This window comes from Betta splendens, chromosome 5 (assembly GCF_900634795.4).
Source record: "Betta splendens chromosome 5, fBetSpl5.4, whole genome shotgun sequence".
Taxonomy (NCBI): Eukaryota; Metazoa; Chordata; class Actinopteri; order Anabantiformes; family Osphronemidae; genus Betta; species Betta splendens.
The window spans coordinates 20,216,181-20,239,626 of NC_040885.2; the positions used below are offsets into that span (position 1 = coordinate 20,216,181).

The following is a 23,446-nucleotide window of genomic DNA, read 5'->3' on the forward strand; positions in this document are numbered from 1 at the left end:
ACCTTGGAAAGTCCAGCCTGGCTGACTGTTACTCTGCTGAACCCGAGCCGTCATCATCACCGCGGGCGACGATTCCTGGCCCAGAGGCCGTGGCACCTGGACCAGAGGGCACCTCTGCTCAACCCACCGGTAACGGGAGATGCTGCACAGCGGCTACAGCTCCAAACTAAGGCAAGACGAACGTCTCTAATCCTCTGAGAATTCTGGTGTTTCTCAAAGCGCTAAAATTGAACATCCCAAATTCATGAGTTATCCTTAGATTTGAATTAGTTAGAGACAAATACTCTTTTCTCTTGATCAAAGCCATCACACACTCAGGTCTTGACCATTCTTTGGGTTTCACTCATTGATTCATTCACTGTTCATCATCTCATTCTGATTGTTCTCTCATTTTCTGTTATGTTTATTTGAGTATTTCCATATTATGTTATTCATATATCCAGTAGTGTTAGATTAATAAAACGTTAAAAGGAATCTGGTTTTGTGTGCATTGCTCTTCAGATTTAAACAGAGGTCACTGAACCGCGACAAGAATTCACCATAAGAGACTGATTTGGTTTTATCACAAGAAAGTGGTTATTGTTGTTCATGAGTGGTAACTCATTGAATTGATATCTGGCTTTGACTAGATTAATACAAGCGTGGTTTCAGCTTTAAAACAAACCTGGTTCCCCAACTTGGAGGTATATTAATGTTTCTGCATTAATATCAAACTCTTTTTTTTTGAATCCGCTACACTGTGGTCACTATAAAAATGTTTGGGCAAACTTTTACATTGTGCAATATCCGATCAACCCATGGTGGATTTACCCACACCTCAGTGTGCACGTGTGTAAATATAGGATACATTTTTATTTTACTTAAACTGTACATAATTGTGATTCTGCTCTTGTTTTGTACTGCTGCTGCAACATGGAAATTTCTCCATTGTGGGAAGAATAAAGGTCTATCTTATCTTATCTTATCTTATCTTATCTTATCTTATCTTATCTTAGCTTAGCTTAGCTTAGCTTAGCTTAGCTTAGCTTAGCTTATCTTATCTTATCTTATCTTATCTTATCTTATCTTATCTTATCTTATCTTAACCAAATTAACCAGGTAAAAAAGGCCTGGTTCTTGTATCGCCCGAGCTGCAAGGGCGTCGACTGGATCAGAACACACACAGAACAAAGTTCCCTGTTCACAATGTGTGAGGCTGAAGAGTCCGTCCTGGTCCAGAGGTGGAGGACACCTCTCAGCTCAAACATTCACGGTTCTACCAGAAACACTCATGTAGCTAAAGAAGCAAGTTAAAGATAAGGACTGAGTGAACCAGGAGCAGACCGGAGCAGAACCGGCGGGGAAACAACTGAAGCGGTCTGGTCCTGGGTGAAGTCTGGTCTGGTTTTCTTATTATTGACTTGTGATGAGCTCTGTCCTGTGATTTGGAGTCTCTACTGTTCTCTCAGCTGACTCTCGCCTAAACGCTGCATTTGTCCTGAAGGACACTTTCCTTCAGTTTCAGAGATAAGCTCTGGCCCTGAACTGCAGCTTCCTGTCAGACTGCTGAGGAGGCGCTTGGTGTGTGCGGAGGAGATGAGCTGTTTGTGCTCGGCTCCTTTGAATCAAAGGCTGTGCTTTAATCGCATTTCACGCCAACCTCGCTTATCTCACTCGCCTGTTGTTTAAGATGCATCCGTCTGACTATTCACACATAAATGGTTGACAGCCTGTTGAACCTAGAGCCAGAGGACAATGTCGCACACCTGGACACATCTGGCTAAAGTTTACAGCCAAAGGCCCAAACCTGAAGGATCAATTCCCTGCAGAACAGAGTCCAGGGTTCTGTGTGAGTTGATTCTAGGTGCATCAGGTTCCATTAATCAGAGGCTTCAGAACCAACAGAGCAGCTTATTTTGTGCATTAGGAGCCTGTTGTGCTAATACACAAATTAAAATGGTTGTAGATCCTGAACAGAAAACAACAGAATCTGAAGCAAAGACTCAGAGACAAAAACCTTCAGAATTTTCAGAAACAGTGAATGTGGTAAAGTATTTGATAAAAATGACCTGAATTCTGTTACAATTTTGTGAAAAAGCATCCAGGAATTTGTTTTCTATGCTGTTTTATGTAAGACAATGTCCGGTCGAGGACCAAGGGGACCAAAAAGGCTTTGAATCCAGCATTCAGGAAGCATCTAAGTAAGACAGAGGTCAGCAACACATTAAAGCTGATGGAGCTGGACTCTAAATATCACCTCTAAAGGTGCTGATGTTATTAAGACATTCATAAAGTCGTTGCTGCCAAGACTTAAAGCGGCGCTAGGCTCAACACAGCTGGGTCTCAGACAGTGGTTGCAGAGTTAAAACAAACCTGAGCTGTTTTTTATTTCCCTTTAATGATGATGAATAATCATCATCTGGTTTTCTATAGTGTTAAACTGCCTTTGATACTCTGTAGGAAGCCTTGTCTGTCGTCCAGCAGGGGGCGCTGCTGGGCTCAGTCACGTCCTTCAACTTAAAATACGTTTCAATTACATCTCATCAGGTGAGAAATGTGAAGAAGACAGAAGGAGGATGGAGAAGGATGAAGCCCACCTGGAACCAGCGCTCTACACAAGAGACAGAGCCATTCATCTCCTGTAACAGAACCAGGAAGTAGTTAAAAGCTGAACACATAGAAAGAGCTTAGTCTGTAAGGTGCATTCATGGACCGGAAGCTTCGTGGTTTCTACCGATGTGCCTGCACCAACTGATCCAGAGTTGTAGCATCACATTCACATTACGTGTGATCCACACCTACGACAACCAGAACCAATAACTCAGGATTCATTCCTATTAATATGACTCCTTTGTATATTATGATTAGTCTGGCAGCAGAACCTCAGACACAGGCTCAGTCGACATCAAGAAGGAAACCAGGCCTGAGCTTCAAACGCCTCGTGAAAATATTCACATACCTCTGCTTTACTGCCAACTAGCGGCCATTCCGGCTGTGGTTCTGATCCAGTCCTGAGGGGGGCAGCAGTGCTGAGCCACAGTGGGTCACAGGCTGAAAACTGGCATAGCCAGTGGTTATGTAGAAAGTCATGAAAGAACTTCGCTACAACATCGCAAACATCCTCACACCAGAAGGTTCTGTGAAGTTTCTTCTACTTTGCCTTTTATATGTCTGTTTTACTCAGTAGGGATAAGCGGTACCTGATCCAGACACCGGATGGAGACACAAACCATCATTTCCTGTAGAGCCGTGAGTAGAACCACAGCAGAACAGGGTCAGGGTCCATCCCTGCTGGGCTAAGGCAGAGAAAATCACCAGCCAGCCCAACCCGGCCCAGAACGTCTGAATCCGTGTCCTAATAGTTTCCTGGTGAACTAAAGTTCGGATCCCTGTGGACGGTCAGCTCCCTGCTCGTCTGGGTCCAGTGTAGTAGTTTCTTGTTCCCATGCAACACTGAACCTCTTACTGTGGAGCAACCCGACACCAGGCTGATTTTATGGATCAGAACAGAAATAAATGTTGATGGGAGGAGAGAGCAGTCAGGCCAAGGACACCAGCGTATTTATAGTGGAACTGGATCCCTTTGTGTTGCTCTGATCGATGGCTGACCTGAACAGCAAACGACCCGATGGCAGCATCCTGCTGGGTTCGTGGGTCGGATCCAGAATAAATAGGTCAGTGAGGAAGATGCAGCAGAGATGATGAGTTGGACCTGAATTTGCATCTGATGCTAGTACCGAGTTACTGGACCATCAGGGCTGAACATTTTCTGTGGCTTTGAATCATCTGATTGGTTGGTAACGTGTGGGTTTGACTTTGGTTCAGGAGGGTCCGACGCCTCCTGGTTTGCTCTTTCAGGGGATTCTGCCTGCCCTGAACCACAGGTCCAGTCCGTGTTCAAAACAACACTGCACCAGGTTCCGGCAGAGCATCGATCCTTTATTGCAGGTACAGTGTTTACAGAGATGAAGCTCAGACACATTTGACCTCTGACCCAAATCAACACAAATGACACCAGAGCCATAAAAAGGAAGCGTTCAAATGCTGAGACCTTCAGTTTCTCACTAAAACATTTTAAATAAAGTCATATGTTTAAATTAGCCTTATTGAGTCAAACAAGAATAAAAGCAGAATAAAGATATTAGCAAATCATTTAAACTTTTAATTTCATTATTTCTCTGGTTTGTTCAACCAGAAAAACCTGAAGTTAATTAAATTAGGACATTCCGGCTCCAAGATGTTGATATGAAGATTCTTCAGCATCCCATAATCAGCCCAGTCCATGGGTGCTGGGAACGGTGACATCAAACACTAGAACCAGCAGAGACAAGCCGCACATTCAGCCGCAACACACCCAGAAGCAGGACTGGTACCAGCCCGTCATGACCCAACACACCTGATCTGTGCTACAGTTCCTCTGGTTGTGGACCTTCTCCCTGACCAGGTACAGACTTCACACACACCACATTGTGAGTTCTGTTGTGTGATTTACTGTTTCCTGCCTGTAGAGGTGATGACATCCCAACGTTCACATCTGCAGAACTGGAGACGTGGACAATACATGCACCGACAGTTGAGCTGTGCTGTTAATCTGCAGGTTCTGGTTGAGTCTGAGAAGCGAGTCCATTCACAAACAAAAACCAGATGGTGGAGTTCCTGAATTTGAAGACTTTCAGGGTTTAATTTGACTTTGGCTGAACATTATCGTTACTCAGCTGCTTAAAATTAAATCCTCAGTCCAAACACTACGGGACCGCTAACTGTGGTCGGAGCCACAGAGCTTCTCTCCATCTCTGCTCTGGGCTCCCCACACGATCACAGTAGTGGTGGTTCAGGTTCAGTCAGGCCCTGCTGCTCTGTTGGATCTATACACAAACAGTGACTCTGGAAAACCGAAGCTCTGCTGTTGTTTATCTGAACCGTCCTCATCGTTATTAGTTTACTGCTGTAATAATAGAACAGATCCTTCAGTCATACAGTGATGATGAATAAAGGTGTCGGCTCCTCTGGATCTGCGCACACACACACACACACACACACACACACACACACACACACACACACACACACACACACACACACACACACACACACACACACACACACACACACACACACACACAGTCTGTGGCTGCGTTAGCAGGAGGCTGGTTTGCTGTAGTCCTCCACTCCGGTGATGGTGGCTTTGCAGAAGAAACAGTCCTTGTTGTTCATCAGGTGCTGGTTGATACAGGCTCTGAAACAGAACATCAGAACATCAGTCGCTTTCTGTTCTCTGTTCTTTTGCACTCCACGGCTCAGTGTGTGCTTTTGGCCTTGGGCTGATAAGTATCAGCTCAGGTCGTGTGGTTTCCCCCTCTCCATCAGCACCACTGCAACCCACAGCTACAGCATCAAATATGTATGGAGACATGAAGAGATGCTGCCATCAGCAGTTTAGAGGCCGCACACATGCAGAGTAACTATAGGATCAGTTTGTTACTGGTTCTGATTCTGATTCCGTGCGTTAAATGTGCATGGACTCACTTGCAGGATTTGTGGGAGCAGGGTTTGAAGATGGCAGAGATGGAGTGAGCGTAGCAGATAGGGCAGAGATCTTCTTCACTGGTTGGCTGTAGACAGAAAGTAAACGGGTCAATTCAGACCGGGTCACGCGCTTTTAGTACAAACCCGCATAGAGCAGATATAGACAGATATAGCGTCTTCTGTGTCTGTCACCCACAGAAATTGAGGATGACCAAACTGGAGGAGCTGGTCCATTAAGTCAGGCTAGGCTAGGCTAGGCTAGGCTAGGCTAGGCTAGGCTAGGCTAGGCTAGGCTAGGCTAGGCCCTGCTCGGTGAAGACTTATCTGAGGACTCAGAACGTTTGAACATCTCCTCCTTTGAACATCTCACCAGAACGAAATCCTTCTCCCTGTGTGAAGCTAAATATCGCCCCCGTTCATCCCCGGTGCATCCTGGGACATCTGAGCTGACACCACAGGAGCTGCTTGCCTGCACATTTGCTCCCATCTGTTCACGTTGTATGTTTTCACTTCCTCGTGCTCCAGTGTTTGCAGGACCCCCAGGACTCTGCTGTTTGCACCCCCTCCTACGTCCCACTCCCTGACCTCCAGCCGATTCCTTCATAGCTGCTCTGACACCAGCAGGAGATGTTACACAAGTCAATGGAACTGATCTTCAGGAGACATCATGAATCTGATCTACCCGTGTTCTCTCAGACAGATGTAACATCTAAATCTTAGTTGGTTTACACTTAAATAAATAAACATAGGTAGAAACAGGAGTCTAAATTTGTCTCAAGGAGGTGTTTGGAAAAGGGTAAATAACCAATTGAACAGTAGCGGCCCCGCTCCGCTCGTGTAGGGGTGGTGGACTGGGGGCGGGTCCCACTCTGGGCGCGGGGGCCTCTTCTGACGGGCTCCCTACGGACCGTGGGTCCTTGGGCTCCACTCCTTCAGGCCGACCCTCCCGCCGGGGGGAGTGTTTGCCCCTGGTTCTCATGGGGCGGACAGCGTTGACCCCCGGTGGCCCACTCTGGCCTCGGGTGCTGTCTCTGTTGCTGCTGCAGCTCTGCCTGGGGGGCTCTGTGTGGGCGGCTTGGGTTGCAACACCTGCCCTCCTGGAACTGAAGTCGTGTGGGCTCCCTGGCTGCTGGGATTCCTTCCTCTGCTTGCTGGATGGGCGTAGCGGCCGAGCCCCTCACATCACCCTGGCTTCCACAAGTGGCATTGTTCATGCACCAACATCTGCCTCACCCTTTGGGTGAACAATGTTAAGCTACAGCCTTACTAACCTTGTAGTGGGACACTCAACACCTGAGTTGATAAACAGGCTTTCCAAACCCAACTATAAGTATTACTGATACTTATCACTACCAAAATCAATAATGTGTAAATATAGAAATTGTGGTGTTGTATGTCATGGCTAATATTAAGTAGTATGAGATATGTATAACAATGCATGTGTGTATGTATATGATTTGTATATGTTTGTATGAGTATGTGCACATACCTTAACGCTATTATTGGTATTAGTATTAATCTCCAAGGTAAACCACAGTACAGCAGGTGTTTAGTTATGAATGTGTTAGCCTAAGGTTCATCCCTGCTTATTTATTTTGCACTGGTTGTTTAACAGATTTGCTTGGTTTCAGCAGCTGGTTGCACCCCTGCACCACCACCCCCCCTCCCGCACACACCCCCAAAGCAGAAACTTAACCTGTCCACCAACACAGCAAAATCACACATATTTAGCATTAGCTAAATAAATTATTAAATAAACCATTAATCAAAAGTATATATATTTCTTATATACTCCTCTTGTTAAAGCAAAGCTGTCCATCACAATACGGCATTCAGCCTAATACATGCTGCTTGTTAAACTGCTGGACCGAACTAAAAAAAAAGAACACTAGTTTTTTTTACATATATACAGCAGTACAGTAGGTAGCACTGTCGTTCGATTCCCTGGTGCCTTTCTGTGTGGAATTTGCATGTTCTCCCCGCAGGTTATCTCCAATCGTATGCGTATGCGTCGAACCTGATTTGTCACATCAAACGTGTTTCATGTGAGGCATTCAAGGAGCACAGGAAAAGTCCATCACTACTTTTAACCTGGGTTACACAGACGTTGCTTACGTGGAGGTGAAGCTGATGCGTTGCTATGCCGGTGTTGCTCTTACTTCCTGTTTGCTGCGTCTTTTTAGCAAATTTGCTATATTTTGGATGATGCCCATTAAATGTCACATAATAAATGTAAATATTAGCATAAGTGTCACTTTGAAGTATTTATTAGAGTTTTTGCTGACAGGAAGGAACATCTACACAATCAGCTATTGCCATGGTAACCTCAGCTGTCCCAAACCTGCAGGAATGAAGCCCAGATTATAATAGAGTCCCACTGTTTTATTAGTGTCACTCCAGCTGCCTCCATGTTGCTGCAGCGTCAGGATGAGCCTGAAGCAGGAAGCAGTGGGTGGAATTCTATACATATTTAGGAAGCTCAACAACAACGTGCTCACACAAAGCTACCGCCAAACTCTGCCCAGTGGAAATCCTACAACTGTGACATAAACATCCAAGGCCAAGGAGCAGCAGGTACTGTAGTTATTTTCTTTAATTAGAGAGTGATGCTAATTATTGTCCATTAATCTGAAGAAACTGCTTCAGCTGCTAATATTTGCTAATAAGTGCAAAATAACTGAATTTGCTCTAAACTCTACTGTCAAACGAAAACAACAAAAATAACTGGATTGAGTTCAAACTGTGAGATTTATACCTAAACCATTCTAGTTTTCACTACTCCCACTGCAAAAGAGTTCTAATCCAGAAGTCAGACAGAGTTCAGAGAAAGAGAAGAAAAGACAGAAAGTAAAAAAAGAAGAGTCTGTAGATCACTGAATAAATGAAGACAGGACGAGGACGAGTCAAGACTAATCATTTATAAACCTGAACACAGTCACAGCTGACTCCACTTTAGTTTGTGTCAATCGTCTGAACCCTGAAATACCAAATGGGTTTGGTCTCAGGTGACGAAGGAGGCCAGAAGTAAAGAAACGTGGCAGCTGGTGACCAAGGAATGCAAATATGTAGAGCTAAGATGATGGAGGAAAAAGGAAAGGTCTGTTCCGTTACAACCCAGAGCAGCTGTGGATCCAGTTTAATGAAGATCCCAAAGATCTAGATGATTTAGATCTGACTTTAGATTATTTATTATTATTAATTATGTTAGATATTGATCCTTCAACACATATGTACACACAAAATGACCTGAGTGATGATAAATGAACCCAGCAAACAGAACAAAGTCCAGACCTCAGCTTCTGGCCTCAACACATTACAGCTGTTTTATTGTTGTCGATGAGTAATGACTGCACAAACTATAATCCATCTGTCAGTGAAGATGTTGAGTAGACTGATGAAAGTAATGAGCTGTACAGAGGGCAACGGTTCTTCACGGGCCAGAACCAGCTGAGCGACAGCTCCGTCCATCAGGGACCAGCTTCAGTAGGCCCTAATTCCTTACACACACAATGAGCTGGACTGTGACGGCTCAGTTCCTCTCGTGGCTCTAGTAACAGCCCTGGTACCAAGGCCCAGACCTCATCAACCAAACTAAACTGACACTGATGACGTCACTGTGACTGAGGAACTGATGTCTAAGGACTAGGAACACAGCTGGACTGTGACGTTTTACAGCCCATTCCTTTCATTATTTCCGCTGCTCGACAGCCTCCTGGTCCCACTGACGAGGTCACAGCTCAATGGCTCCGACCCAGCGTTACTGAAGCTGGGGATTCCATGTGTTCAGTGACGCTGGATTGTTGTCATGTGGACCAGCTGACTGTGGAGTGTGTTCAGACGAAGCAGCTTTTCAAACAGGCCAGTGATTTAGCAGCTGCAGAGGCAAAGGCTCCACCAGCTCCAGTGTCACGTCTGAGTTGTGGCAGGATAAGAAGAAGGAACATGAGCAGGAAGCCGAGGTACGTTACTGTGTGAGGAACAAATTCGTGTAAGAACATGAAACCGATACGAAACTGCTCACCTTCTCACCTCCACCTAACCTTTAACCAGCTTCATCGAGTCACAAGCTAAAACAGCATCTTCCGCCGAAAACAGATCCTTGAAAAGGTCAGTGAGGCAGATGACGTTTCTGCAGAACCTAGTCCAACAGAACCACACACAGGGAGAGAGAAGATGCTGACTGCAGCACAGAACCAGCAGAGTGAATCCACCATAATCCAGACATGTAGAGACAGAGGTTATGAGCAGCTTGTTTTTTTTTTCCTATCAAGACGTTTGAGTCCAAACAGGAAACTGGCTTCCTTTGGCTGATTATTGTTGACATTTGTCATCAGTTCAGTTAGTTTTTCAGTCATGTCAGTTTAATCTGGTTTACTATGGCAGATTCAACCTTCTAATTGACCTACCAGAGCTGAGGAGAACCACTAGTGGGTCTGTGGAAGCCCACTTGTGCACTCACATCCTGCCTGTGTGTTTTTTACTTCACCTTCATCACAGCGACTAATAAATGAACACAATCTCGTCTCCACTGCTGCTGCACAACTTTGATCTATTAGTTCTTGAAACATGACGTAGCAAAAAGGTGATTTATGGATCTCGTCTCTCCTCCATCTGCTCACTCCTTCTCCCTCTCTTATCAATAATAAATCCTCTCTGGACGGTTCAGCTCAGTGGTGGAGTTTACAGAGGAAAGGGAAGGATCTGGTTTCTGCCAAAGAGAGAAAGAGCAGGACTGATGGCAGAAGAAATTGGTTTCTCCTGACCAGCTCCACCCTCAAAGAGATCCGTGTCCAAACCACCAAACTTTAACCGGGCCTCATGAGAAGGCACTGATTCTGCTCTTTCAAGCAGAACGTCTATACCAGGTCATCAATCCATCTATTAAGAGCCCCTGGAGTAACAGATAAATATAGGCCCATATCCACTTTGTCCTTCATCTGGAAAACCCTTGAAACAAACCCTTAACTCTGTGACCAACTGTGTAGGAATCACCTATACAAGGATTTAGATCCATCATACACAGACATAGGTTAGAGTCCTCCTTGTCCTGTTAGATCTTAGTGCTGCATTTGATACAATTGATCACAACATTCTATTACAGAGACTAAAACATAGCATCAGAATATAAAGGAACAGCACTGGGACGGTTTAAATCCTATTTGTTGAACAGATTCCAGTTTGTTCATGTTAATGAGAAATTCACATGCACAAGGATTAGCTATGGAGTACCACAGGGATCTGTGCTTGGTCCAGTACTGTTCAGCCTATACATGTCTCCTCTAGGTGACAATATTAGCCGGGGCTGAGTGTGTTTCTCCCCTTTCATTCATACATCTCATACTCACAGCTGTGCTGGCTGCAGCCTGTTTGGATTCTTCGGTGAGAAACGCCAGCATTAGCTCCACCTTCTGCTTTTCCTCCTCGCTGATGTAGTCGGTGTCTGTTAGTATGAAACACACACAACACACACCTGTTAATACACCAACCCTTTCCCTTCAAAACATGATCATCTCTTAGCTTGTGTGTTTGTCGTTGTGTTTTAGACTTATCAAACCCATCTGCATCCATCTTTCCCTTAGCAAGACTGACAGCATAGACCTCTCTATGATAGTGGGAGTTGAGAGCTGCTAAGGACTATCTATCACACTGTGGTGGCCTCAGTAGTCCTTTATGGAGTTGTGTGCTGGGCGGGGGTGGGGGGGGGGCAGTACAGTACAGGCAGAGACAGGAAGAGACTCAACAAGCTGGTTCAGAAAGTCCTGGGCTGCACTCCCCCCCCCCTGCTCCACACTGTAGAGGCTCTGAGCAGCTCCTTCAGCACCACACTGTTACACCCACAGTGCAGGAAGGAGCTGCTGCAGGTCATTGCTACCCACAGTGTACTCATTCATGCTGTGTTATTACAATATCATTATTATCATAATGCCAATGTGTAAAAAAGAAGGTAAAAGAAGACCAACGTTCCTGCGACAGTTGTTCACTAATCACTGGATAACCACAGTAAAAGCCCACTCTGTGCCCTCAATGGAAGAACCGGGAACAGAGTCATGGTCCATTTCCATTCTGGAAGCTGAGGCCTATGAAGTGGCTGGAGGGTCTGAGGGTTAGCGTCACCTCCTTGACCGCCACTTGAACAGATGGATTGTTACATGAAGAACCGCTGCTTTAGTGGCCAGAGAAGATGATGAGCACATGCTCAGCAGGTGATTTATACATCCTGCAGACTAAAAGTAGAGGAATTTCTCAGGGAACCGTTTACTGATAAATATTAAGGCTATGCCCAAATTCCTGTAAGTGTTAATTGCAGCACAGAATCTGTGCTCAGATCAGCAATATTGGCAGCAGACAGGTTCTCTACCTACATCCTAACTTTCTGTTCCTTCATATTCCTGATGCCATGTGTAACCAATGGGGCTTCTCACTGCAGATCAACATGGCAGCTCTCCAACAAGCCAATATCACGGCCGAGAGCAGCTGCTACCACTCCTCCACTGAAACAGGATCTGTCTGATGGTAGCAGAGACATGGGGCCATGGAGGGGAAAATGGAAAGACAAATCGAAAGCAATCAAGAGCCAGAGATGAAGAAGCTGCAGTGGCAGGTGAAGCTAACATGCTACTGAACATCGCTCCTGGTAATAAATGGTTTGAGGGCCTCAGGTCTAAACTAGTAACCCTCATAGTGTCTCTGTCTCCTACAGTCTGTTTTCGCTTTGCTGTGTCTGGTTCTGCTTCTGGTTTTAGTCTCGCCTTCCCAGTCACTTTCTTCCAGCAGCCTCTGACCTCTGGGCCCTGCAGACCAAATAAATAATCCAGACATTAAACACATAAGCCAGCAGGAGGCCTCTGGCTGCTGGTCTGAGATCAGCTGCTGGTGCCACAGCCTCGGTCTCAAACTCAGGAGGACCGCCCCTGTGATCTGTGAATATTCCGGTCTGAGTTCCTGCTGGTCACTAATGGGCAGGAAATAGTTTTATAGCAGCACCATTGTTACCAGGCCAGTGAGTCCAGTGTGACGGCAGAAACGCATTCCTACAAAACAATATGTGCTTTAAAAAGAAATCATCAATTATTAAAGTGATCAGTCATGTTCTACCATCGCTTTTCTCAGAGTGCAATCACATCAAAATGAAATACGAGGCCAGTCATCATCCTAATGGGCCCAGAGTGGCAGGTGTTACTGCAAGGGTTGGAGTTCTGCTCCAAGCAGAGGAGGGTGGATCTGAGTGGACCAGAACCAGTTCCAAATGCCTCATGCTGGCTGTTTAAGCACAGTGTTAGCTTATCCAGACCCTGGTCAGTCAGAGCATGCAGCAGAGTCCACATGTTTAGAGGGAGATACATTAGATGCACAGAGATGTGTCTCATTTTCTTTTTCCATCGCTGCATGTTTCTCGTTAGCTTCTAAAAAATAGAAATAAATAAGAAATAAAGCTGTACTCTACTACATCAGTGTCTCATCCATAAAACATTCAGGACTGCAGGGATCTGAGTGCTACACACAGACACACACACAGACACACTCACACACCAAACCAAGCTGACAGTTGTCAGGATTCTTTCCTCGCTGAGTTTTCTTGATTAGCTTAACACAAGGACTGCAAACTGGTAGAAATGTTAGCATGGCTCTGATGATGTGGAGCCTGAACTGGGAGGTGGATTCATGAGAGGAGATGAGACAAAGCTGAGTGAAGAACACTTATAATGAGAAGAGAGAAAAGAGAAAACATGAAAAGAAAAAAACATGAGGAAGTGAACGGAGAAAAGGATGAAGAGTGAAGATGAACAGATAAAAAGAACAACACAGAGGGACTGAAACAGACAGAACCTCAGCTGCTCGTCACCGACACAAAAATAGATGAGGTGTCATTCAGTGAGACAGCTGGAGAACTGAAGGCTCCTCACACATACACAACATCCCATAATAAACACAGACACACACAAACCTGCATGTTAACCACCGTCTAGTAGAGAAGCAGAGACTGGAGAAGATTAAAGACAAACATGGCATGTTGGCAGAGAGACAACAGTCTCTCTCTCTGTCTCTCTCTCTCTCTCTCTCTCTCACACACGCACGCACGCACGCACGCACACACGCACATACGCACACACGCACACAAAACTCTGACCGGGAGTTGGTCTTGCCGTCCCAGCTCTGGTTTTCTGATGAGGGTTAAAAAGAGTGTCTTCTTCTGTGACCCGTTTCACTACTCACACTCATCAGAATCTGCTGCCAGGCCATAATGAATCAGGCCATACAATACATTTGTGTGTGGACGTATGTTGCCATGGCAACACAGGAGAATGCTGCTGTGGCAGAGGCTGAACTCAGGGTCAGCCAATGAGTTTTCTCCAGGACTGTCGAACGTCGCAGTCAGACAGAAAACTCAGACGGACACAACCCGTCCAGAATGATGAAGAAGCTCTGCTCTGACACTGGCAGCACATCCTCCTACTTTCTGCTGTAGCTCTATGAAGACATCTAATAATCAATATTCAGCCAGGTTTTCTTTAACTCGTCACTGATTCTGAGTCTATGAAGATGTACAGGTGACAGCTGAGTTCTGAGCTGCTGCTCAGAAGAACTGGACAAAAAAAGCTGGTTCAGAAAGCCGGCTCTGTCCTGGGCTGCACACTGTCCATGGAGGAGGTGTAGGACAGAAGGATGCTGGTGAACTAACATCCATCATGGAGAACCCTCCACCCCTGCACCACACGGAGGCTCTGAGCAGCTCCTTCAGCACCACACTGTTACAGCCACAGGCAGGAAGGAGCTGCTGCAGGCCATTGCTCCCAGAGACATCAGACTGGACAACACATCACTGCAGTGACACACATTATGTACACACACGGTGTATTTCATTAATTGTTGCTGTTGTTCTACCGTTCTGTTCTACTAAAAACTTTACTTGATTTACTTCATTATGTTTTTATTTTTCCTTGAATAGATACTGCTGCCAGCCGTTCTTTTTACTGTTCTTCCAAACTCTCTACTGTTTAACGTCACCTTGCTGCTGTAGATAAAAAAGAATTTTCCCATTTTGGGATGAATAAAGTTTATCTTAAGTTAAATGGAACAAATTCATCAGAAACCTAGATGCAAATGCAAACTCCCTGCATTCAAGCTAATGCCCAGCATGCCTCTCAGCCAAAACCAGATCCTTTCACAGCCACAAGGTTTCTAACCCAAGATGGACAACCGGAGGAACACAAGGGAAACATTCTTGACTAATAAAATATTTATGTGTTTAAATAATGATCTGCACCTTCCATACAACTCTGTTACCCAGCACACTACTGAGCTGCAAAGGTTTCTGTCTCCAGATGGTTCTACTCACAGGCCTGGAGGGAGAAGTGTTTGCGCTCCGTGTTTCCAGCTGAAAGCACAGGAGGCGTCACAGACGAACCCAAAGACGTCACTACTGGACGGGCTGTAGCAGAACCGATGGCTGCTGAAGAGATGGTTGACTCCCCTGTCTCCCCGAGCAAGTGCTGGATGGAGTGGAGCTGGAAACAGGGATCGGAGAGCAGGACAGAGGCAGCTCGAGAGACTCTGGGGAGAGAAAAAGGGTTACAGGAATGAGGTCAGAGAGAAATGTTCTGATTGTTTCCTGGACCTGAAATGTTTTACAGCGGATGAGTTAAAGGATCTCCTGAATAATCTGAAAATAAAAACCAAAGGTTCCACTGTCACCTGGTCCTAGATTCAGGTTCACAAAACTCTGAGCCCAACGGTGGCGCTGCTGGGTTTAACACTAGAACTACTGGGTTTTCTAAATATACCCATTCCCACTAGAAGGTGGTCAAATGATCTGCTCGGCTAGCTGAGACCCTGAATCATCTGTGAACAGCTGCCTTTGTTAGGTAAAGAGGGCCATCACTGACGCACTGTAGGTGGTGGGTTGCGTGGGCTTGCTGACCCTGCTCCTGTCTGCAAGGCTGCACAGTTCCTATGAGTCTATGAGTGACATCCACTGTTACAATGTTCAACCGCTATGTGTTTGGATTTACAACGTGAAAGGACGAGTGTCATTGTTACGGTCTCACCGAAGGAAGCAATAAGATATAATCATCAATAATACAATAAGACAGTTTTAGATCCTTCTCAAATGTGGCGAAACTTTGTTTATTTACAAAAAAAACTAGTTCAAATATTGTTTGCACTGTAACGTCATCAAAAATTACAGAAAAGATGACAGTACACTCATCAAGTTTTAACAAATGTGCAATAAAAAATATAAACAGAAAACCCTTGAAAACGTTTTTTATATTGCGTTTATTAAGTTATTACTGCTTTCACCTGTAACACATAAAGTCATTGTAGAGCTACAACCATGTTCCTACAAAGTTAACCAGATGTTTATTTCGTTATTCCCTCTTTCATGTCCGTCTGTTGAATGAAAGTGGGCGTGGCCATCCACGTAACAGAGCAGGGACACTGGGGGAAGGTGGAACGCGCATCAACACGCAGGACAAAGATCTGCGTTTCTCTGCTGCTGCAGCCTCGGCTGCGTTGGGTTGTTAGTGTCCCTTTCACCTTTACCACATGAAATGTGTTCCTGCTAAGTTGATCTTGAGCTGCTATCAGAATCGTTTTTATTCCCCAGGTTTGAACAGGGCAAACATTATTTTTATTTACAAAAAAATTAAAACGTTCACATGTGATTTGCCCGCTTTGATGTAGACAAAATTCTTGAAAGCGTTTTACATTACATCCCGTTTATTTCGTTATCCCCACTTTTATATCTGTCTGATAAATAAAAGTGGGCGGGGCTATCAGTCCCGTAGCAAAGGTAAGCGCTGACTGTGGGGGCTGGGCGCATCAACATACAGGACAAAGACCTGTGTTCCTCTGCCACAGCCTCCTCTTTCAGCCTGTTGCTTTGGGCCGTTATTCCCCCACTTACTGGAGCCACATGTTGACAAAGTTGACCAGCCGCTTTCATGTAGACACCAAACTCTAGCAAGCATTTTACTTTACATTCCGTTTATTTCGTTATTAATATACATGTAATTGCAAATGCTGCTCTGAGCTCTTTTACTTTGATGAGTTTTGTGTCTACATGAAAGCGGGCAGAACAACGTCCATGCGTGTGTCACGCTGAAAGCAGCTGGTGAACCTCTTGGGAACATGGCTGTAGCTCTGCAATGACTTTATGTGGTACAGGTGAAAGGGAAAATAACGAAAAAAACGGAAATATAAAACAGAAACGCTTTCAAGCGTTTTCTGTTTAAATTTTTTATTGCACATTTGTTAAAACTAGATGGGTGTACTGTCTTTTTTCCTAATTCTTAGTGACGTTACAGTGCAAAGCGTATGGGATTTTTTTTGTAAATAAAAATAATTAAATAAACGGAATATAAAACGGAAACGTTTCAAGCGTTTTCTGTTTATATTTTGTAAATAAAAATAAACCCGGTGAATAAAAACGATTCTGAAAGCAGCTGATCAACTTCGTAGGAACACATTTCATATGGTACAGGTGAAAGGGAGACTAACAACCCAACGCAGCCGAGGCTGCAGCAGCAGAGAAACGCAGATCTTTGTCCTGCGTGTTGACGCGTGTTTCCCATCCCCCAGTGTCACCGCTCTGGGACGTGGATGGCCCTGCCCACTTTCATTCAACAGACGGACATGAAAGAGGGAATAACGAAATAAACAGCTGGTTAACTTTGTAGGAACACGGCTGTAGCTCTGCAATGACTTTATGTGGTACAGGTGAAAGGAGTAATAACGAAATAAACGGAATATAAAACGGAAACGCTTTCAAGCGTTTTCTGTTCACCCAAACTAAATGGGTGTACTGTCATCTTTTCAGTAATTTTTAGCATTTGCATGTTGTTGTAAATGAATAACGAAATTAACAAAATCTACGTTTAAAAAAACTGGGAAGAGTTCCGTGTCTACATGAAAGCGGGCAGAACAACGTCCGTCTATGACTCACTGCCCAAAGCGGCTGGTGAAACATGGCTGTAGCTCTGCAATGACTTATTATGTGGTACTGGTGAAAGGGGAAATAACGAAATAAATGGAATATAAAACCGAAACGCTTTCAAGCGTTTTTTGGTTTATATTATATTTTTAATTGCACATTTGTTAAAACTAGATGTGTGAGCGGTGTACTGTCGTCTTTTCTGCAATTTTTAGTAACGTTACAGTGAAATAATGTGTGAACTTTATTTAGTTTTTTTGTAAATAAGCAAAGAAGCAAAACTGTCTTATTGTATTGTTGATGTTTTTCATTGCTTCCTTCGGTGAGACCGCAACAATGACACTCGTCCTTTCACGTTGTAAATCCAAGCACATAGCGGTGGAACATTGTAGCAGTGGATGTCACTCATAGACTCATAGGAACATGAGTAGGAACCCTGCTCTGCCTTGCAGGCAGCAGCAGGGTCAGCAAGCCCATGCGTCCAACCCCACAGAGTGCGTCGGTGATGGCCCTCTTTACGTAACAAAAGCGGCTCTTGGCAGGGTGCCAGCTGGAGCGTGGCGGACAAGTGATCACCCAGCAGTAGTTAGGGGTATATGTAAAGGTGTACGTCCCTTAGTAGTTCTAGTGTTAACATGTTCATGTGTAAACAAGGTAATGGCAACCAACAGAACCTGATCTGCACAGGACCTCATGACTGCTTTTACCCTCTACTGTCCTGTATCTGGTTTTGACAGATCCGTCAAGCCCTCTAGTTAATCGGACCTCTTTGCTCTCTCCTGCAGCACCACTTAGTCCAACCTCTCTGCATCAATGTTTTATAGTGGGGCTTCCGCAGCGGGAGCCTCCCACTCACTCGCGGTCTGCTCTTCTCTGGGCTCATGTTCTGCTCGTTCACACTGTTCTGAGCCTCAATTCGTCACAACCTGTGACGATCACACACACATTAAGTGTCAACAGCCACATCTTTACAGTACATGCTCATTAATAAGCTGGACTCATTGGTTTTGCTAGTTAACCAGGAGACCTGGCCGCATGATGGCATCCCAGACTCCAGTGTTAACGTTGACGGATTCAGCGTTTTTATTAACAATAAGTGGTGCCATTCTGGACATGTGACGGTCAAAGATTGTATTGTAAGATCGTTTATCAGATTGTATTTATTTCTGTGTGGACGCCCATGTACCTGATAAACCTTTTCACTGCTTTCCTAACAACAAACCATGGGTCACTTGTGACATCAAGCCACCCTGAATGAAAACAAGAAAGCGTTCAGGTCCGGGGACAGGGAGGCAACTACGAGTGTCCAGAGAGAGCTGTCAGTCAAAATCAGGGAGGGGAAGGAGACTTACAGGAGGAAACTGGACCACAGACTTTAGAACAACAACACCAAGGAAGTGTGGAGGGGCATGAGGACCATCACTGGCTACATGTCCAGCAGCCAGGTGACCGAGGGGAAGGACAGGGCCAACAAACTAAATAACTTCTTAACACATTCCAGGTTGGGCCTCTAAACCCCCCGCTGTTTACGACAGCCCCCTTCCCTCAAATCCCCCTCATGACCCGACCACCTCCTCTTCACAAATAACAGCAGATCAGGTGAGAGGAGAGCTATGCAAGCTTCATCCAGCAAAGGCTGCATAACCTGATGGAATCAGCCCAAATCAGCAGAAAGTCTGTGCTCCCCAGCTGTGTGGTGTCCTCCAACACATCTTCAACTTGAGCCTGCAGCTGGAGAGAGTTCCTCTTGGGTGGAAAAAGTCAGGCATTGTGCCAGTGAATAAGATGCCACGTCCCAGAGTCCTCAACGACTACAGACCCGTGGCTCTGACCTCTAACATCATGAAGAGGCTTTTGAGAGGCTGATCCTGGACTCCCTGTGTTCTCTGGTCAAACCCTCAGTTGACCGCCTCCAGTTTGCATATCAACCCCATCTAGGAGTGGATGACGCTATCATACATCTGCTCCATCGCACCTACAACCACCTGGACAAGCCTGGCGCATTAGTGAGGATCATGTTCTTTGATTTCTCCAGTGCATTTAACACCATTCAGCCTGCGCTGCTGGGAGAGAAACTGAAGAACATGCAGGTGGAGCCCCCCCTGATCTCATGGATCATGGACCACCTCAATCACTCTCACTATTAAAAAGGAAGAGGTGGAGATGGTGACCGAGTACAAATACCGGTGTGTTTACCAGTTGGAATCCTGAATAAGGGGAACAAGATCCTCCTTGAATCAGCATTTACTCGATTCTGTGGTGAATGTCTGGGTCGTTTGATACCAACAACACTCAAACAGTGATCCGCTGGGTTTATCTGATTGAAACCAGGTCACACCACAAACCCAGCAGGTCTAAAAAGAGTTGCTAGATCAAACACAAACAGAAACAACTGAATTGAATCAAGTGCTGTACAGTTAAAACAGTCTTATTCCATTATACCTTAAATAAACAGAAATAAGAGCACAGTGTATACAATCAAATGCAGTACCACAGAACAGCTTCATACATCAAAACAGAGCAGATAATAATAAAGAACAATAAAAAGCAGTCAGGTCAGATAATGCCAACTCAAACTGTGGGTGCAGCAGCTCAGACCCCATTAAAACACAAATAAAAGAAGTTGAAATGTATTCCAAAATGCACAGGCAGCCAAGAAGGGAGAATAAACCGGGGAAATGTGCTCATATTTCCCAGTGCCTGTTAAGAGACACGCAGCAGTATTTTGGATGAGCTGCAATCAAGAGACAGATGATTGACTGAGAAAAAAGTAATCCAGCCAGATGGCAAAGAAGACATAGATTACTGTTTGGCCAGCTGCCTCAGGTGGAAGAAAATGACAACAGCAGGACCAGGCTTTCAAGCTTCAGGTCTGTGTCCATTTAAATCATTTTAATGATTTCAGATTTGGTAAATCCAGCCAATGTCTACAGAGACAGCCCACTAGATAAGTCAGCTCCTAGCATCAACACCTCAGTCTTTGAATCATTAACATGGGAAAGGTTTAGTGACATCCAGGCCTTAATGTCCATCAAGCACTTAAAACAATAACTGACCAAAGAGGTGATGTTAGAGTAGGCTGGCTCCACTTATTTTCTGTGATGGCATCAGGAGCTCTGAAGGCAGACAGATCCAACACCCACCTCCACCCATCCCCTCACCTGACGACCACACTTCACTTACATGTACCAGCACTAATCTGCAAGAGAATACTTTCAGAGCACTTAAAAGTGTCAGCTTTTACGGCAATCAGATTTGATTTTCAGCGCGGTATCACCTTGCGTTGGAGCGTGTTACGTCTTTTTGGCCTCTACGTGGAAATCAGCCGCCACACTGGCCCCTATGACGCCGTACTAAGACCATGTTATATGGGCCCAAGTAGAGTAATGTTGCAATGTCTTGGTGGTATAATGGTTAGTTATTGTCTTGACCCGTCAGTTTTTTTTGTCCCGGGTTTAAATCTTGGTGGAAGCAGAAGTTGTAATTACTGAAAAATCAGCGTTGTTCTCATTTTTATATTTTGGCCTACAAGATAATAACAAATGACTAATAGGGCTGGCTGCCTATATTATTTGGCAGACGATTGTAGTATTTAGTATAGTAGTATTTCCAAGCGCTCCACAGACTACATGTAGGTGCAGCTGAGCGAATTGTCCGATCTCCTTCTGAGTTTTGTCTTCGGCTAAATAAGTGTAAAAGAGTCCTGATTACTCATGCAGAATCAATATATGCAGAACAAACAACTTGCTGCACTAAGGAGTCGGAGATCTGCTGACTCCTTGCGTTCTGACATACCACAGAGAGGGTTTAGTACAGTTTATTTATTTTTATTATATAACATCCTCTACAAGTTAGCAGTGGTAGTCTGCCAGACTTGTGTGAAATACCATAAGAAGAGCTCTTAAAAAAAGTGAAGTGAAAGGTTTTGGCGTCTGCGTAGGTGCAGCTGATCGTGCTGCCCGGTCTCCCATGGAGATTTTTCTTTGTCTCGGAGCTAAAGTATTTCACACCTATTGACTGAGGTGACATTGTGTTAACATGTCTTGTGCCAATACGGAGTAGGGGGAAGGGATGTGAAGTTTGCTTTAGCGACTGAACCAACATCAGACGCTGTGTTTACAACGCAGAGCGAGTTCCAAATCCACTGTGTTGCCTGTGTAATAAAAGTTAGTTTTTCTGCAGATATTGTCATTAATGTCATTCCGGTAAAATGTTGGAGCTTCCGTTTAAAGTACATTGGCTATATCTTACTGGTTTAACTGTTCTCACACACACCTTAAAAGTGGTCAAAGTGGTTTATGCTGCAGAGCAGGAGTTATTTTCGTTTTCATCCAGTATAACCGTTAACATTTGGAAAGACACTGTGTGTCTCTTCTCTTAATGTGTGCAATCAACAAAGACTGGGCCGCAGGGTGACACAGTCCGTGTACAACTAACAGTTTGATTTCCCCACCAGAGTAAAAGCTGGGAAAACAAGGAAACAACCATTTTTTTTCCTCAAAACGAGAAAATGGGAAATGGCTTCAAATCCAATTCCGGGTCTAGTTTTGAAAACACTGTTTTCAGCTCGTTTATTTGTTTGTAACACGCTGCTTTGATTAAATTCCGTTTGTCAGTTTTATAACAAGAAACGAGGAAACGGATGTTCTTTGTATTTTATTTTCTGGACATCTTAACCAGAAAACGGCTTGATTTCAGCTGATGTCTGGAAAGGAAAATATAAATCCATTACTTAAGTTGCCCTTGAGCACCGGCTTCCTGTCGTCGTTGTACTGCGTTTCAAAATAAGAGTCTTAATTTCTTGCGTGTTCAGACACATTAACAGGTCCTCCGGTTCTAAAACGTTCTAAAACGACTCATTTTTCGTTTTCCCAGCTTTTATTCCGGTGGGGGAATCAAACTGTTACGTACACAGACAGTTTTCTCTTTTCTCTTTATAAAAGTGACAAATGGCATAATCAAAGCATTGTTTTAAAAACAAATAAACAAGCTGAAAATAGTGTTTTCAAAACCAGACAAATTTTGAAGATTTAAAGCCGTTTCCCGTTTACTCGTTTTAAGGAAAAAAAACGGAAAATAAGAGCTTTTCGTCTGGTGGGGAAATCAAACTTAGAGCGCACACGGACCCGACACACCCGACAGTACTTAAACACGAGGACATACTGTATATACTGTAGACAGCAGCAACTTCAGCAATTGACAACAAACACTAGCGCGCATTGACAACTTGAACCAAGTCTTCTGCCTATGAATAAGTGGCTGCTCAGCACCAAAGCTGTCATTCGGGCTCATTCGTTTCATTCAGAGCCAGAGCAAACTATAGGTCATTGCGGTCTGAGTAAATTTTAAGAGTTTGGTTTCTCCACCAACTTAAAAGCTGCTATAACGAGAGACCGACTTATTTTTTCTCTCTCATTTTACCTGCTTTTTTCTCAAAACGAAAAATCAGCTTTAAATCCAACTCAAAAAACAACAACTCTTGAATTACGTTTGTTATTTATATCAAGAAAAACGAAAATCTAGTTTGTTTTGTATTTTTTCTTCATGACCAACAAATTGTATTGTATTGGATTGGCTGGAGAAGGGACTGTGTCTCTCGGCTGGCCTGGGAACTGTGTAAAGACATCAGCATCTTCAGCAATTGACAACAAACACTAGCGCGCACTAGCTAGCAAAGACGCATAATAATCTATAATATTTAAAAATGAACTACTCTACATTTAATGATACAATAACATACATCGTTTTTTGTACTTGATGTGCAGACACAGATAGAAATGAACAGTCGGACCTCACATCTTTGCGCCACCTGGTGGGTAAAATGACACTGGCACCCAGATTTTTTTTTTTTTGCTACAACTGTATCAATGGTCAGGATGAAGGTGTGTGACTGAATGCTTTTATCACTACACTGGCACACAGCTGCTGGTTCTGACCCATAAGGTAGCAATATGGAAGGAGGAAGCCAAATGTTTCAGGAATCTCTACTGAAGCTTCCTGAACGCCACA

General features: G+C 44.4%; 1 protein-coding gene across 9 annotated transcripts in view; it reads right to left on the reverse strand.

Moving 5' to 3' along the window:
- Positions 1 to 3,897: 3,897 nt before the first annotated feature.
- Positions 3,898 to 23,446, reverse strand: part of LOC114855172 (E3 ubiquitin-protein ligase RNF123) — a 62,828-nt gene continuing 43,279 nt past the window's right edge. For 5 of the 9 annotated variants that reach the window (XM_055509107.1, XM_055509105.1, XM_055509106.1 and 2 more), the window contains 4 exons: positions 14,843 to 15,057; positions 10,851 to 10,945; positions 5,506 to 5,591; positions 3,898 to 5,215 (listed from right to left, as the gene is read on the reverse strand). In XM_055509107.1, the coding sequence (XP_055365082.1) occupies positions 5,116 to 5,215; positions 5,506 to 5,591; positions 10,851 to 10,945; positions 14,843 to 15,057 (496 nt within the window). In that variant the 3' untranslated portion in view covers positions 3,898 to 5,115. Of the gene's footprint in view, positions 5,216 to 5,505; positions 5,592 to 8,408; positions 9,473 to 9,526; positions 9,644 to 10,850; positions 10,946 to 14,842; positions 15,058 to 23,446 lie in introns of those variants that run through there. The other 4 variants (XR_008694802.1, XR_008694800.1, XR_008694801.1 and 1 more) reach the window with 4 other exon arrangements.